The sequence below is a fragment of the Triticum aestivum genome, chromosome 5B (genome assembly GCF_018294505.1).
Source record: "Triticum aestivum cultivar Chinese Spring chromosome 5B, IWGSC CS RefSeq v2.1, whole genome shotgun sequence".
In the NCBI taxonomy this organism is placed as follows: Eukaryota; Viridiplantae; Streptophyta; class Magnoliopsida; order Poales; family Poaceae; genus Triticum; species Triticum aestivum.
Window position 1 is genome coordinate 56,434,691 of NC_057807.1, and position 17,059 is coordinate 56,451,749.

Genomic DNA, 17,059 nt, shown 5'->3' on the forward strand with positions numbered 1-17,059 from the left:
ATCAAGCTCGACCTGCTCCGGACGAACGTCGCCGCGAAGAAGAGGAACACCGACATGGCTTTTCTGATGAGCGGGGCGGACATGCTCCAGAGCAACGACGAGAAGCTCAAGGCGTGGTACCTGGTGCAACGCGGCCTCATCCCGAACGAGCTGCCGACGGCAACGCCGACGACGCTGATGACGCCCACGACCACACGGACGCCAAGCCCGGACGGCGCCTCTACATCGCCGCCCAGCTGTGCCGAAGCCGCGCCGACGCAGCCCAGCGACGAAGCAGGTCCGACACCGACGAGCCCGCGCACGCCGACTCCGCCAACGCCTGGAGCCGACTAAGCCGAGTGATTCGTTGCGCACGGCGCCCCTCTGTTTTTTGTAACGCCAGACTACGTCCGATCGCCGGATTTGCGGCGTCTTTTGAGAGCGGAAACGACCAAGTTTGAATTTCCCGCATCCTGGTGCCGGCGCGTGGGGGCGTGACTGGGAGCTAGGTCGCCCTCAGGGGCCGAACTAGCGCCGGCACGCCCCCAAGCCGCTCTATTTAGGCGCCCTGGGGGGCCGAACGGCTGGAGATGCCCTTACCTGATGTTCTATGGAAAATGGTCTCAAATACTTTATTTATTGTATGTATAGAAAAAATGCTTTATTTATTTTACACATAGATAGTAGAAACGATTATGTTCCTCCCAAAGTCCCACCTCTGTATGTTTCAAAATAAAAGAAGATTAAACAAAAGAAATCGTAGCTAAAAAAAAAAGACCGCATAGCATCTCTGGCGCTGCCTCGGCGGCCGGCGCCGTGGTCACCGGAGCCTCCGCCATCGGCATCCCACGCCGGAGCTGCCGCAGCCAACAACGTACCACTCTGCAACTGCTGACTCCGCCACCGCCGTCGACGTTCCACGACGCGCCTCTTGTTCTCTCGTCCCCGATCTCGGGGTGGAACTGCAGCTGGCGCAGTGAAGGAGAGGGGAGAGTAAGCCGATCTTGTTCCAGGCCACGCTCGCATTAGCGGTCGTCCTCCCACCTCCCCACGTCAGACACCCCAAGTTCTGTTGCTACTGATCGAGACTACGTTGCACACAAGGTGTTTGAGGTAATTCCCCTTCATGTTTGTAGTTCATGTTACTTCTTCTTTTGTCTTTATGCTAGATGTTCTGTATGAAGCATCATTTTGCTATGATACGATGTAGTGTGGCAGTTTGCCCTGTTGAAATTTGTGCATGTTCGTTGTCAATACTGGATTTTTTGGCGCTGTCAATACTATGCCATGTTCGTCATATCTAGAGTTGTGGATATTTTGTGCCTCTACGAACTTTGTGGCGTTCTTCAGATGTGCCCCGATGACATTTCGGAGGCAGTTTGCGAGATGGCACAAAATGGTTTTGGAGGCGATCTTCAGATGCCACAAAAATGTTTTGAAGGCAATTTGAAAAACGCCACAAATTTTTTTTTAGGCGGCATGAGAAATGCCCCATATGAACTTTGGATGCCTTCTTAAAAATTGCACAAATTGTGCTTGTAGGCGTTCTGAAAATGCCTCCATACTGTGTTTCTCAGGCGTTTCAGAAAAGTGTCTTAGAAGGCCTCTTGCCTTCATGAATATCTCTAGCGGAATTTGAAAATGCCTTCAAATGTCTAGGCCATCATTTTATAGGCCTTGAGGCATTTGAGAAATGCCTGCTAACAGCGTACGTGTTTTAGTGGTACTTCAAATGTAGTGGCAGTGGTGATGAGTGAAGTGAAGAGATTGCGCCCAATGGAATTGTGTTCAGAGAGATTAGGTCGCTGATTATGTTGAACTTATGCCGTGTTTCTTTTGTGTTTTGCCAGTGAAGTTGCTGTGCTTTCCAATTAATGGAACAGATTAAGCTGGTAATACTGTGCAGAGAGGTGAACGCATTGATGTGAAACGTCGCAATGCACTACAGGGGTTAGGAGAATCCCGTGGATGCCACCGCTGGCTCAGAACTACGGACCACTCTCCTCCCCTGGCTCCTTGATACGGGACTCCTTCTGGCGATTGATCAGCCTCGGCGGACCCGTCTGCCTTTGTCTCAGCAGTGCACTCCTTGCTGGCCATTGCCTCGCCTCGCCACTAGGTTTGTCGGATTTCGCCCAAGGATACACTTGTTGGAACAACCAGTCAGCGGTGGTGGATTGGATGTGTCTCGGTCCTTATACATAGCCTGGCAGAGGGCCTTGTTTTCCTCGTGATTCCTTTCTTGCGAGTCCGATCCGAGTTCTTTCCCACCGGTCTAGTTTATCGTCAGATCTGTCAACCACCCGCCGCCGCGCCTATACGACACCAACACCTCTCTTCCTCCGTATCTCGAACGTTTTAGAGGTTTCATTCATCATCTGTTCCAGATTCATCATGTCCTCTGACTAGAACAAAAGAGCACACTTCATCATAGAAAGTAATAGCAATATAGCATATGCTTTACTTTTAGAAAATTAAGTAATGTCTCTCTTTTTTTCCAATTTATAACCAGAGTAATATCAGGTGAGATGTTGAGCTTTTTGATGTCTGACTCTGTTATCACTTTTTTGATGTTTCTATGTAACTTCTCTTGCAGACAGAGGCTAAGATAGTTTGATGACAAAGAGAAGTATTGGTTCAGATGAAGACCTGCGTCTGCATAGAACAATGGTGAAACGAAAGAAACAAGGGCTTCAACTGACCAACCTGCCAACGGTATGGAATATCCAAATGGACTCATGCCAAGTTGTAATCTAACTATATCAGTGTGCTTTCCTTTTCCTTCCTTCGCGCCATAATGCAGAACAAGTCCGCTTATTGTTCTTGTTCAACAATCTAAATGCCGTTTGTCTTTGCTGTAGGATATTCTCTGCAGTATCCTGTCACAATTGCCGATAAAAGAAGCTGTACGGACGAGCATACTGTCAGAACAGTGGAAATGTCTTTGGCATCACCACCCAAATCTAGTATTTACTCTTAGCTCGATGTTGCCAATTCCTCGTACCTTACCGTTAACACCCAATGATGATGAGCCAAGGAAACATGAGTTTATTCAGAGAGTCGATGCAGTCCTACAGCAGCACAGTGGTGTGGGGGTTGAGAACGTTCAGTTTCGGGCTCCATTTGAAGATGACCAAAGGGATCAGATAAATAGATTGGTGAACTTTGCTATTGCATCCAAGGCGAAACAGCTTATATTTGATTTCTTAACTGCCAGCCCTATGAGGCCACCATATAACTTCGATTTGCGGCTTCTCGATGACAGTAATAGTTTACACTTGCGATATGTAAAACTCTGTTCCGTTTCTCTCAAGGTGCCTGCGGATTTCAACGGTTTTCAGAACCTTAAATGGATTTGCTTGGCAGGCACGAATATTACCGATGATGACCTTCAACTTTTAGTGTCCAGCTGCTGTGTTTTGGAGTTACTTGGAATTGCTAGCTGTAGAATGCTTACAAGGGTACAGCTATCTCATCCTTCAAATCCACTGAAGCATTTGCACGTACATGACTGTCGCTTGCTTCAGGCGATGGAGTTAAACTTTGGTCTGGTAGAACTTGAGTACAGTGGCCCATCGATACTGTTGTCAGCTCCTGGAACTTTGCTTCTCAAAAATATGTGCATCGAGTTGAATGATATGTGTCCTTCTCTGGAATACATCTCTACGAAACTTGATAATAACGTGCCTCGTCTTGAGATGCTGACTCTTCATTGCACCGAGTCAGAAGGTTTGCGATCCACCGTTCCTATTTCCAGTTTTTTGTGCATCCCTATTTGATTTTTCTTGAGGTGAATTTTCCTTATCGGTTTTCATATTTATTTATCTGTGTGTTTCAGAGGACTTCGTTGCCAGGAAAGCTGCACAAATTTTCTTATCTAAAGCACCTGAGACTGGAGCTGACTTTTTTGGGTGCTCCGAGAAGCAAGAGTGATATCCTTGATTTCGCCTGCCTTCTAATTGCTGCTCCTTTCCTGGAAAAGCTGGAATTTCACGTAAATCTGCATTTCAAGTCTTCAAATATATTTTGGAAGATATTTGGCTCGTTCCATGGAAATAAAGGGGAAACAGTCTTCTTCTTCTTCTTCTTTTTTTTTTTTTTTTTTTTTTTTGCGGGTGAAGGGGAAACAGTCTTCAAATATACCTTTGTAGATGAAGTCATGAACTAACCATTAGCAAATCGAGTCCGTACTGTTTTGGGCTTATCATCAGTTGTACTTGTGGAATAAACAGGGCGCTATTATATAGCAGCAATCCGATGTCTTTACTGGCGATACTTACAAAGTTCTTCACTTCACCAAGTCCTGTCTTGTGTTTATAACTGTTGTATTTTATGATTACTAAGCTCACTGACGATGCGTAAAAAGTAGTTACATTCTTCTTTTTCTTTTACAGATGGTGCTGCGCTGCGAGCATCCAAGGTACACCACCGACCAGGGAGACCTACGGAGCCTTCCCTCAGAGCCTCACCTGCATCTCAGGCTGGTCGAAATCACAGGGTTTTACGGCTGGAAAGGCCAGCTGGAGCTGGCGCTTCACATCGTGAGGAACTCTGTCGCGCTCGAGGCGATGAAGATAGATCCGATCCCAGCCCCTGCAGTAGTTGGTTCCGATTTTAGGCTGCTAGGATGCCCGGAGTTCACTTCCTTTTCGGATGGCTACGAGGCCGCCCTTGAGTTCCTCTGCAGCGCCGACCATCGCCATGTTGTTCATGTCCTGGAACCTTGAGCTCAAGGAAGTCCCGGAGAAAAATGTATCTCTCTCACACACACCCCGCAACTTCCTCCAGACCAGCGTGGTGCCATGCTAGCAGGCAAGATGGCGAGCAGACATAAATCACTCAAGGAAGACAAGATAAGGCATGGCATGGCTTGCCACTTGCTGTTGATAAAGAGGTGTGTGCCCTGTTCACTGCATCCACCACCATTCATATCTGGCATGATAGAGTTGAGGGCAATGCGGCCATGATGATTTTCCCTTATCTGTTCAGATACAGCACACGATGCGCCCATGATGAATAATTTGTAGGGACCCAACTAATCAGGCTAAGGCGATGATGGGACTGGGTATTCCGGCCTGTACTTAGTTAATTTTGCTCCTTCTCACCGCAGCTAATGTACTCGACGCATGTTCGCGTGCGTTCATGTATCACATGTACTAAGGGTTGGAGACGCGCTTTGCTGCGCCGTTGGTGTTGTTTGGTTTCTTAAAAAAAACACTCCGCTTTGAAATATATGGTGTATTACTTTTTAAAAAGTCAAACCTTTTAAGTTTGAACAAATTTGTAGAGAAATATATAGGGATTCATAATATCATCTCGGTATTTTTAGATTCATCAATGAAATGAATTTCCATACTTATTTTGTTTAATATTGTGGATGTTGATATTTTTGCTGTGAGCATGATCAAAGTTAGAGAAATTTGACCCTCCAAAAAACTAATGCCCTTTATATTTTGGAGCTTGTGGAATATTTAGTTTGGTGGGTGGGGGTGATGATAGAGTGAGTTTTATTTTTATTTATAATGTGGTGATTTGGTGGGTCTTTTGTGATGTGATTCTGTGTTATGTGCTAACCAACCTATGTTTATGTCTCGTGCTCTTTCTTGGTCAGCTACTACAATTCCTACAACCAGATTTCCCTGTCAGTGGATGAAATCATCAAGGGTAAAGCCCCGTTAATGTTGAACCCACCAGGAACTCAAGAGCAACCGCAGCCTAATACAATTCCAAAGCGGTGGCCAAGACCTACTGCGGGCATATTACCATTATCAGTGGATGGGTCTTATAATGGCTCAGATGGTTCGGCGGGTTCTGGTATGATATTGAGAGATGATAAAGGTGGGGTGATCTTCGCAGCGTATCGTAAAATTTTCAATTGCAACGAAGCCCTTGAGGCCGAACTACAAGCTATGGCAGAGGGATTCAAGTTGGCGGCCGAGCACTCTTCGGCTAATATTCTTTTACAGTCGGACTGTTCCTTAGCACTCAAGGCGCTGTCGGATGACTCGTTGGATAGATCCATGCATGGCCATCTGGTTAGAACGGTTAAGGGGTACATGAATGATAGGGTTGTAATTCCAGTTAAAATTCATAGAGAGCAAAACAGGGTTGCAGATTTGTTAGCGAATTATGGTAGATGTGGGGATAGCACCAGGGGCGAACCCACGTTCAGGGGAGTGGGGGCCTAGGACCCCACTCAAACTTTGAAGTTCCAGTAGAATTTCTCTGAAATTTGAGAAAAAATTGCCAAAACTATTTAAGTTGGTGTAAAGTGTGCCCCCACTCCTATAGTTTGCCCCCAGTTAGAATAGTTTCTAGGTCCGCCCCTGGATAGCACAGCATGTTGGCTGAGATGCTCTCCACCGTGTGTCAGTGAGCTTATAGCTGAGGATTGTAAACCTGTAATTTTGGAGTAATAAACCCTATGATTCAGCGCAAAAAAAAACCCTATGTTTATGTGGGGGGAAAAATCTGTCGTGGTTGCATTTACTATATTAGTGCTACAATATCACATTGTGGCGTTCTTTTCAAGGTGGTGGGAGGGTGCGCAGGATTGATGTTTAATGGGCTATTAATGGCCGGTTGCTGCTAATTGATTCAAAAAATCGTTGGCCCGGTCAAAATCGTAAATCAAATTCAAAATTGAATATTTCAATTGAATGAAAGAGCTTCAAATTTAAGGAACATAGTGAATTAAAAGAATTGAATGGGAGAATTTGAGAAATTGTTGACCCGGTCAAAATTGCATGACCCAATTCTAAATTGAATACCTCAATTAACTGTGAGACCTTAAAATTTGGAAGCATGGTGTATAGTATAAACGAATTGAACAAGAAAGCTTTGAAAAATTGTTGATCCGGTCAAAATCGGGTGATACAATTCTATTTGGAGATGCCAATTGAATGTGAGCTCTTTAAAACTAGGAAGCTTAGTGTTATAGAGAATACACGTACTCCATCATTTTGGCATCAATGCCACATTTTACTTGGGGAATCTTCAACACCGATCCGCAAACTTTCCGCATACGTTCGGAGAGACCGCGTTGCCCTGACCGTAGAAGTCATCCAATGCGGTTTTGTATCGATCCATGGCGCGGTTCGGACGTACTTTCTTCTGCAAACCCGGCGACAAATGTGGGGGGCTTTGCGGGAGTCTGGGCTACTCTCACGTCCGCTTTCTGACCATCCTGGCCCACCGAAACCCCTCCTCCCTCACCCACCGTGTTTGCACAAACTTCATACGATTTGTTAAAAAAGAGGTTGAAATGTACGCACACCTACGGGTGGATGGTGGCTTCTCGCATCCGTGTCCGTGGACAGATGGATGAGAAATTTTGCGGGTTTCTATTGGAGATGCCCTTACATGACATCCCCGCCTCGAGAGATGTAGTCATTATTCTAGCAAGTCCCCATACCTCAGAAGATACATTCCAAAGATTTTTGTGCACCATTTTCTTTGTCGCCTAAACACTACTCGTACATCTAAAACACAAACATATTCTCCCCAGCCTTCTATACTTAGGTTCATGGGCCAGCCCCATGCATATTTAACATAGCAGATGGTTTGAACACCGTTGGATCTCCGATCCGATGGGCCATGTGCTCCTGGAGCATGGGGGCATATAAGCTCCGGAAGCACCGCATCGCCAGCCATCTCAAACTTCCCTAAAAAAAATCTCAAACAGTCAAACTTCTTGGCCTCTTCCATCACCAGAACCACGTCATGGAGCTCTTCATCCTTGAGATCGGATTGAGTAGATTCTGACGAACGAAACACACGGGAATCGAGGGCCTCACACGTACCTTTTATTCCTCCTCCTCATTGTCGATTCTCTCCCCACCCCAAAGTAAACTAAGTTGTGTTCAAATAATTGCATGGCTTTTCTATTTCCTATCCTTACAAAAAATAATAATTACCTATATAAACATACCTATTTATATACGGAGATCCCTACATTTTATGGTACATTTTGTGAAGAGTAATGACCCACGTCACATAACCACCTGCACAAAATCGCATAAAACCATGTGTTTTACACACTGCAAAAACATGAACACTTGGCATGTGGCATTCAATAAAATCAGGAAATATAATTACTTTTTGGCTTGCACTTGTATTTTGCGGAATCTTTCAAATCCATGGAAATTTAACCAAAATTCATCCAAGCATTTTTTTAAGGCTATATCCAAACAATATCTGTCCAGGAAAATACCACTTGTGCAAATAAAGAAGCCAAGTGCCAATTTTCCTGGAACCTTCCGTCCTGGCGGCTCCAAACTCCTCTCCTCTCCAGCGCAAACATCCCTCTCCCCCGCTCCCTTTCCTCTTCTTGGCCGGACGGACACCCACCCCGAGCGAGCGCCTCCTCCAGGTACCGATCCATCCAACCATTCTTGTTTATTCGCGTCCGCGAGATCGAAATCCGCTAGCTTTCACCGGAATCTCCGAGTGTTTTCTCTCGATCGATTTTGTGTGTTCCTCATGGAGTCCAGCCGGCGCAAATTGGTATAGCTTGTGACGGAATAGAGGGTGGGTGGGCGAGATTCTCGCATTCTTCCGCCCGATTCGGGTTTTGGTTTCTCGAAATTGCTCCTGTTCAAGCAAATGCACGGCGGGGGGTGGGGGCTGTTCCTTCAATTATCTTGTGTGGAGCAATCTGCTATGATGCAGTTTCTAGGTTAGATGATTTGCGTTGAAGGCCCCCCGATTATTTGCTCATGGAGCAAAAAAATCTGAATGTTTCATGCCGTCGTTGGGAAATTAGGATGTTTTCGTTGGCACTGAAGATATGCGGATACAGACGGCATGATGCCGTGATTTCACAACCTTTACTTGAGAAGAAATTCATTGTCTAGCTTGCTCACAAGTCGGAGTATGGTCCGGCATAGATCCTTTGTGGTGTTTGATTGAATATTACTCCCTCCGTCCGGAATCGGTTGACGCTCAAACGGATGTATCTAGACGTATTTCAGTGCTAGATACATCCGTTTGAGCATCAACTAATTCAGGACGGAGGAAGTATGTGCTTGTATGAATGCTTGCAATTTCAGATTATTTTCCTTTTAGGGCCTGGGTTACTGTTTCGGTCGGCTGACACTTTGTTCATGTTCAGATTGTCCTGCAAAAATACTGCATTTTATGATCGGAGAACTTGTGAGGAGCTCCTAGAAGAAGAGCCAAGTTGATCCTGCAAAATTGGATAGCTGGTCCGGCAGGGCTGGCTTCAGAAGATCAGCCACGGCTCTAAGGAGAGTAACCCGTGTTACACCAAGAAGGGAAAGGCAATGTGTCCATCGCTTTCCTAAGTTTCTGCTTGCATCGCCTTCTTTCCACGGTGGCCGTGGTGCCCTCCCATCTGCAGGGGGGCATCCTTCTGATCTGACCTACCTTGCTGGTGGTGGTGCTGCACAATTCTGAAGTAGGCCTTTAGCATCATAGTTAGTTCAGTTAGTAGTCCATAATATTAAGAGTTGTAAGTATGGTGTCGGCCACCAAACTAGAAGGTGGATATTGTTTTCACAGCAAGAACTCTCCTCTCGATCAACCTGAAGGTAAATAAAAGTGCTTTGAACTTCCAAATGTTTCTCTCTTTTCGGAATGACTGTCTATAATATTCTTTAATCCTAGCATCATGAATTTCTTCTTTTGCCTGTGTAAAACTGTAATTGTCCTCTACACTGTTCTGGCACGAAAAACAAATTAGTATTTTTTTCTTGTCTAAGTATTTAGTCATCCTTTACTATTTTCTGGCACCAAAAACAAAACCAAAAAGGATGAGCTGTGTATGTAAACTTATCCGTTTGTTTTTCCACATATTTGAACTCTCTGCCGAGTTAGATAGCTACTCCCTCTGTTAGTGATCTAAACGCTCTTATATTTCTTTACGGAGGGAGTATGTTATAGTTGAATTCAATGATATGCGCCTGCTTTGATGCTACAGTTGCAGTTTGGAATACTGAAGTATCCCTAGATAATTTTACACAAGCACTTTCTTTTTACCAAACCTAGCTGTGTAATCACCTTTAACCCTTTAAAATAACAGCACATGGTCAGTTATATATTATTGTGGCATTGTAGTATTCATACATTTCTCTTTGAGCTTCAGGTGTGAAGATACATCTTTACCGTCTTGGAATAGAACAGTGTGAACATGATACCCTCAAAAGCTTTGCATGTGCTGGTGAAGGCAGCCCAAGTTTACTTGATACAATCATTCTTTCTCAGGTTTGTATTACCTGAGAGTTCATACAATCTTTATGAGTTATCATGGCACCATTTTTAATAGATGATTTTCTTTGTAACAGTGGGAGAACTTTGCTCAGAAGGGCCAGTTGGGATATGATGTTACTACTTGCGAACTTAAGGTGCTTCTTGGATCCCCCCTAATTCTTGTGTCCTAGATGAAAGTAACTTTAAACATTTGCTTGTGCATGTTGGATTCTGATACCCAAACGGCCAAACTAAAAAACACAAAACCAGAGATGTGAAATATAGTTTTATACATTTTATACGTAACCTCTTCCCTTCCTCAGTTTCCACAATCAAACTGCAGAGTGGCATGCTAATACCAAATATTCCTGCAACACCACCTACCAAATTGTTCACATTCCCACTAATTGCCACTGTTGCTGCCCTCATTGGAACAGTCTGCCTTTCCTGTGCTGCCAATCGTGATGGCTATGGGGGGATAGTACGGATGGGGATGTTAGGAAACATAGCAGTGGGAAATAAGAGAGAAAGGAGCAGGAAAGATTCGATGAATAATAGTGGTTGCCACTTATAGTTATCCACATCTTAAAGCACATAACTATTTCATCTTAGGTGGCAGAAGTTTAACTTTGAAGAAATATTGCGATTCTAGAAGTGTAATCAACCAACCAACATTTTTTTTCTGCCAGACATACCATTGACAGTCTGTTAAGCTTATGTATTTCCCTTTCAAAAGGCTTATTAAGCCATCAATCCTGTTAATGATATGCCCTGAGCGTGACTGGAATAATTGGTTTTGAATGGTTGTACAGGTCATTGAAGGTCAAAGGGATTTTGTTATTCAGATGAATGATAAATGGAATTCATTTTCCCTCATGAAATATGACAAGTTCGGCCATCCTTTCGGATGCTTGAAGCCAAATTCTGCTAGAAGCTACGAGGAATTACTTTTGTGCATCGCAGAAGGAGAAAATAATGAACCGGAGGTTGTTCCTTCGATTACACCCCCAAACAATGGAGTACTGCTGATTGCGAATGTACGCACCTTAACCCCTAACCCCTCCCCAACCCTTTGTGAATGTGAATATAGATACAAGTGCTAGTTGCCATCTGCATCATGTTTTTCCATTTCTGATGGACATCTTTTCCTGAAGGCATATCCTGTTGAATATGGTCACATTTTCTTGGTCCCAAATGCAACTAATCAGCTATCTTCCTTTTGGGATAAAAGGATGTTTGGGCTGATTACAAAGATTGCCTCTGAAGTAAACAGTGCAGCGTTCCGGGTTTTCTTTGATGATGGTACATCTATTGTGCCAAAGCACATGTTTTTTCAGGTAATACCTTCTAGTTCTAGTGCTTAATGTTTTGAACTTACTCCAAAGTACATTACTATTCACCTGCCATGTGCTATACAGACCTGAATACCCAATATAATGGGAGCACTCATTTAGTTGTCTGGTGGTCTCATCTTCACTAAGCATTCGACTATAGGCATGCACTTTGTGCTGTAATGTATTGTCACCGATTTACAGCATACTTCAAAGTACTTTAATTGCCATGATGAGTAAGATTTTAAAGGGAAGATTGATCCTTGTAATTGTTTTATTGTTCTGTTATTACTGAATCAAAATAACTGAGTAGATTTTTTTTCCATAATAAGATATTGCTAAGATACTAGAACTACCAGTTTGCAGTGGTTGCTTAAGGAGAATCTCATGGTGTTATTTTTGCTAAATATTACAGGCCTGTTACTTTGCCAATCCTTTACCAGTGGAGTCTTCCTCAACTGTTGCATTATATGATGGGGCAACCAGATCAGGCATTTGTGTGTCTGAAATAGTTGATTACCCTCTAAAAGCACTTGTGTTCACGAGCACCAATGTAAATACACTTGTCGATGTAGTGAGTGAAGCATGCTTGGCTTTGCATGAGAACAATACTGTGCACAGCCTAATGATGTCCAACAACGGCAGAAATGTTTTCTTATTCCCCCAGGTGAAACTCGCTAATACATTGTGTTCCATCTCTAAACAAATGTTTTATCAGCGAAGGAATTGTTAGCTGTTAACCTCTGGTGTTTGATTTTAGGTGAAAAATCTGGTCACTGGCTGCTGTCTTTCTGCTTGGGAGTGCTGTGGCTACTTTGTTTATCACACCAAAGTTGATTTCGACCGAGCTTCTGAGACCGGAATTTCCAATAGGATGGCTTCGTTCTCGTTCCAAGATGGTGACTTTGAAGACCTGAAGAAACTCTGCTGCGCTATAGCTGATAGCCTTGTTACCTAAGCCTGCACCGTATGCAAGCATCAACAATGTGTGCAGCGGTTCATTATGTAAAATCACCCAGAATGTTACTGCAACTATAAACATATCGTGTATCATGCTCTCCCATTCCCCGTGTTTGGCGTGTTATGCCTAAATACTATGAAACATATGTCTGAAGACATCTGGGTTGATGAATAAAGCTTGCTGTTCTCCTCATGAATCAATCTCTGAATATTTGCAAGGATTGTGCAATGATATTTTAGCTACTACATTTGCAGTTTACAGAATCAACTTTGCAGCATTTCTGTGAGACATTGAATTACTTTAGAACTGATCCTGTGATATAGCAGGTGACTTGGTTTGTTTCACGTGGTTTGCTTCAGAAGGCACATGCCCTTGATCTGATAGCTTTGTTGCAGAAACAGTTTTTACTTGGATGTGTTATAAATTTATATAGCTTGCGGTTGTAACTGGGAGTTCAAAGATTGTATGTAGAGAAGGAAATTTGTTGCAGTTATAAGTTGTGCATCGACGTTAAGATGGATCTTATTACTCATTGCATCGGCCGCAACATCATGAGGCAGCATCGGATTCAGCAGGGTTTGTTACAGAGGCTAGGCAGCCACTGATGATGGAAAAGAAAAAAAACAGAAAATTGTGTATGGTTGCAGCCGGTTTTCATCTCGATCCTATGTATGGTTGCAGCCGGTTTTCATTTCATGGCAGTTTGGACAGTAAGCCAGTTTCTAGTGTGTGACGGTGGTAATTTTGGACCAAAAAATCCCTAGATTTAAACGAATTGCCATGGCAGTTTTAAAAAAATGCCCCCACCCCTGGTGTCCTTTTCTAATGGCTTTAAAAGTCCAATTGAGTCCAAACACAATCAACTTAAATAACTTGGATTTTTATGAAATAACTACTGACCAATATTTTATATTTTTGATAATGGTGTTAGTTCATTCTTGAAGAATATTTCAAATAAGGTTACAGACAAATTTAAACAAGCCCATAATAAGTTTTAATACCTTCGAAAATACAACCACAAACAAGGGAAATCAACTATATTTATTGATTGGCTAATTTATTCAACATTCCAAATTTCGAAATATTTGGATGTTACAGACGGCTCGCCTTAAGATCTTATTGCACGTTGCTTCACATCCTGAAGCAACTTGAGCCAGAATCAGCATGGAAAGAAGCAGACGCAGTAACTAAGTTCAGGATATTGATGGTCCGTGTCACACTCCGCATACGGGAAATTCTCATGTTCGCAGTGCTCTGTGCATTGGTCACCCTTGCATTGGTCAGTTTGGTACGTCTGGCTTAACCCCCTGCAGGCGCCTTCAGATCCTGCTGTAAAATATGGGCAACATTTGAATAACAACATCAGAAAACAAAACACTGAGAAACTATTATATTATTCAGATAATTATTCCAGGCAAGGCTTACCAGGAAGCAAGAGGAGTGCCATGAGCAAAATTAAGCACAAGCTTGCCATCTTGACCTTGTGGACTTCCATGTCTCCAGGAATAAACACCCAAGCAAAGAAGGATGGAATTCCAAATAGGTTAACTTAGTAGTGCACCACTGATCCCTTCTTATAGAGATGGATGATGGAACCTTACAATAAACTAAAGAGAAAAGGTTGTATATATCTGGATGATGCAATGATGTGTTGTGTAAATTGAAAAAGACACTATAGGTTGTTGTGGGTTGGTGTGTGCGCGCTCGCACGCGTGCGTGAAATGGTGCCTTTGTTGCTTAGGAGGAACCCTAAAAAATAGAAATTGTCATATTTATCTGGATGATGCATGGTATATATCCAGAAGATGCAAAGATACATTGTACATTGAAGAAAAGACATTCTCAGGGGTGATAAAAGACACCCTAGGTAGTTGATACATGTGTGTGTGTTGGTGTGAGGTATTGCCTGATGTTTGTACTGCTCAAAATGGTGCCTTTGTTGGTTAGACAGGACCCTACAAAAAATCAAACAGAAAGTGTCAGATTTATATGGATGATGCAATTGTATATATCTGAATGATGCAGCAATGTGTTACACACTGGAAAAAGGCACCGAGACGTGATAAAAAGGCACCCCGAGGTAGTTGATACATGCATGTTTTTTATGTGAGGCATGTCGTGATATTTGTAGTTTTGTACCACTCAAAATGGCGCTTTTGGATATTAGCGGTAGGAAAAAACCCAGCATATCGGGCATTCGATTAGGAAACAATGTTGCTGAGGTAATATTAGAAATTCATGAATCAATCTCTTAGTAATCAATACATGATATTGTTACCAGTGTGAATGATCTCTGGGCTTAAAAGATCATCTTCTGCAATATTTCCGCCAGACGTTGCATCACTTCATGAGGAGCCTATGATATAGCAGATGAATAATCTCCTTGTCTTCTAACTTTCTAAGGATAAACACACCACCTAATTGGTGCGTTCGAACTAGAAGGCAATACTAGTCACCAGATCTGATAATTTTGTTGCAAAAATAGTTTAATCTCTATGTATGCTCAGACCTGTTAAATGTTAGTCCTTCAGGCCCGGATTTGGGGACCCCATCTCTATGCTCAAAACTGTTAAATGTGAACTCCTATAATTATTATTCTTTTATCCTCGGTTTGCAGTTTTAATTAGGAGATGAGCAGTTGACAAAATTGTATAAACAAGTTACAGAACTGGATGATGCATGTGTGTACATTGGAAATTCAACTCAAGATGTTCTTGAAATTACCACACGCCTCGAGCACCCCCCATCCAACACCAAAGTGAACTGATCCACTTGGCCTGCTGCAAGAAGGGCAAACCATACCTTCAACATCATAAAAAAGAAATAGATTGCCAAAATCAGATTGAATAATTTTGATTATGGAAAAACGCTTGAAAACAGCCGACTGATTTTAACGCGAAGCATCTGTCGCGCGCTACGCCGTCCGATGAACGCTTGACTGCGATTCCTTGTGCGCACGCTGCGAGCGTTCACACGGGGTGTGTGCTCAGCTTGTTTTGACTTTTCAGCGCACCCATGATACTGTAAACTACTGTAAGTACTAATTGTGTGCAAGATGATAGCTACTCGCTGTAATTACGACAAAATGGGAGTACCGTTGTTACTCCCTTAACTCTACAAATTAAGGCATAAATAAGAACAGGTATTTAGTGGTCAAATCGTGTCTACTCCCTCCATCCGGAAATACTTGTCATCAAAATGGATAAAAGGGGATGTATCTAGACGTATTTTAGTTCTATATACATCTCTTTTTATCCATTTTGATGACAAATATTTTAGAACAGAGGGAGTATTTTTAATTTAAAATATTTAGACCGATGGACCGATTTAGGCTCGCACCAATGGATAGTGTTTAGCAGCCAAATAGGAACTAATATTTAGCGGCCAAATGATTACGTTTCATGTGGGGCCTGCCCACCGCTCTCCCATCTTAATTTTATCTTCATTGAAAACTCCATTTTCACATGTTTCTATGGCCGACCCTTGCCTTTGTTTTCTGCATCAGTTTGGTGCCCGCTTCTCCAAAGGTTGATGGCCGCTACTCTTAGCGACGTTGTGATGGCGGCCAATGATGTTGCTCCAGTTGCGGTGCTGCGAGGCAATCCAAGTGAATGTTACAAGGCAGCATCAGTTGTTGTTGCGAGGTCATCGGAGTTGCTACGAGAAGTGTTGCAACGAGCGGCCGCGCCACTGCGAGCTAGTATTGCGAGGACGCCACCGTGCTTGTACCCGGTGTCGCGAGGACGCCGATGTACTATTACCTGGTATTGCGAGTAGCCACCGTCATGTTGTGAAACATGTTGAAAGCCAGTGTCGTGGGAGCACCACCATACTACAAGGCATGCTGAAGCCAATGCTACAAGGGGCATGTCCATGCTACGGGAGTGACGTCGGTGCTGCGAGGTGATGTTGCGATCGGAGTTGCCATGCTACATGGATTGTCATCGTGTCGCGAGGCACACTACGAGCAGGCATTGTGAGCCATGCTATGGAAGCGTCATTGTTGTTGTGATCCATGTTGCGAGTGGTGACCAGATGTTGTGAGGGGGAGGCGCGGGTAGGGGAATCGTGGGATGTATTGAGCACGAGACACACTATGTGTGATTCGATGACTGGCCACGTTGCAAGTGGTGGGCATCTCGGTCTCAAGATGAGACGCTGGCGCTATAAAGACCGGCCACCGCACCTGCAAGCCTTGAGACGTAATGCTGCAAGGGCCGTAAAACATCGACCAGACGCCCGCTGCTGCGAGGCCATTTAGTGATGTTGTGAGCCGCTACTGCAAGGCCATTTAGTGATGTTGTGAGCTGCTATGAGTTCACCGGGGTTGGTACGACGGATGGCGCTGCTGCGAGCTACTTGCCGCAAGGCCGTCGGAGTTGGTACAATGGGTGGCGATGCTATGAGGTCGACCGAGCTGCTTCGATGGACAGCGTTGTTGCGAGTTGCTATCGTGAGCCGATGTTGCGGGGGACGCTGGAGCTGCGGCGATGGCCCAGTTGCTTCCATCACACGACGGTGATGCGACGCTCGATGGCTGGACGGTGTTGCGACGCTCGATGACCATGATGATGGCATG

The 17,059-nt window shown here is 43.8% G+C and overlaps 2 protein-coding genes and 1 long non-coding RNA gene across 6 annotated transcripts; 2 read left to right on the forward strand and 1 right to left on the reverse strand.

Annotated features, from left to right (window-relative positions):
* Window positions 1–696: 696 nt before the first annotated feature.
* LOC123110371 (putative F-box/LRR-repeat protein At5g02930) lies at window positions 697–5,302 on the forward strand. 3 transcript variants are annotated; one of them, XR_006453333.1, is made up of 5 exons: window positions 697–1,092; window positions 2,576–2,694; window positions 2,841–3,708; window positions 3,818–3,973; window positions 4,374–5,302. XR_006453333.1 is itself a non-coding variant. In XM_044530865.1 (4 exons), exons 2-4 carry the CDS (start codon window positions 2,596–2,598, stop codon window positions 3,910–3,912), a joined length of 1,062 nt encoding a protein of 353 aa, XP_044386800.1. In that variant the 5' UTR covers window positions 697–1,092; window positions 2,576–2,595; the 3' UTR covers window positions 3,913–4,252. The 3 variants fall into 3 exon arrangements, 2 of the variants coding, with proteins under 2 accessions (XP_044386800.1, XP_044386801.1); XM_044530865.1 differs by lacking the exon at window positions 4,374–5,302 and having other exon boundaries at window positions 3,818–4,252; XM_044530866.1 differs by lacking the exons at window positions 697–1,092; window positions 4,374–5,302 and adding an exon at window positions 2,147–2,343 and having other exon boundaries at window positions 3,818–4,252.
* A 2,902-nt stretch (window positions 5,303–8,204) lies between these two features.
* LOC123110372 (GDP-L-galactose phosphorylase 1) lies at window positions 8,205–12,672 on the forward strand. 2 transcript variants are annotated; one of them, XM_044530867.1, is made up of 8 exons: window positions 8,205–8,350; window positions 9,092–9,530; window positions 10,085–10,203; window positions 10,284–10,343; window positions 11,001–11,225; window positions 11,343–11,525; window positions 11,935–12,186; window positions 12,280–12,672. In XM_044530867.1, the coding sequence occupies exons 2-8, from the start codon at window positions 9,458–9,460 to the stop codon at window positions 12,475–12,477; spliced, it is 1,110 nt and encodes a 369-aa protein (XP_044386802.1). In that variant the 5' UTR covers window positions 8,205–8,350; window positions 9,092–9,457; the 3' UTR covers window positions 12,478–12,672. The 2 variants fall into 2 exon arrangements, with proteins under 2 accessions (XP_044386802.1, XP_044386803.1); XM_044530868.1 differs by lacking the exon at window positions 8,205–8,350 and adding an exon at window positions 8,484–8,508.
* An 828-nt stretch (window positions 12,673–13,500) lies between these two features.
* Window positions 13,501–14,322, reverse strand: LOC123110373 (uncharacterized). Its single transcript, XR_006453334.1, has 2 exons — window positions 13,906–14,322; window positions 13,501–13,809 (listed from the first exon to the last, which is right to left on the reverse strand). It is a non-coding gene; the product is annotated as an uncharacterized lncRNA (long non-coding RNA).
* Between the last annotated feature and the right edge of the window lie 2,737 nt (window positions 14,323–17,059).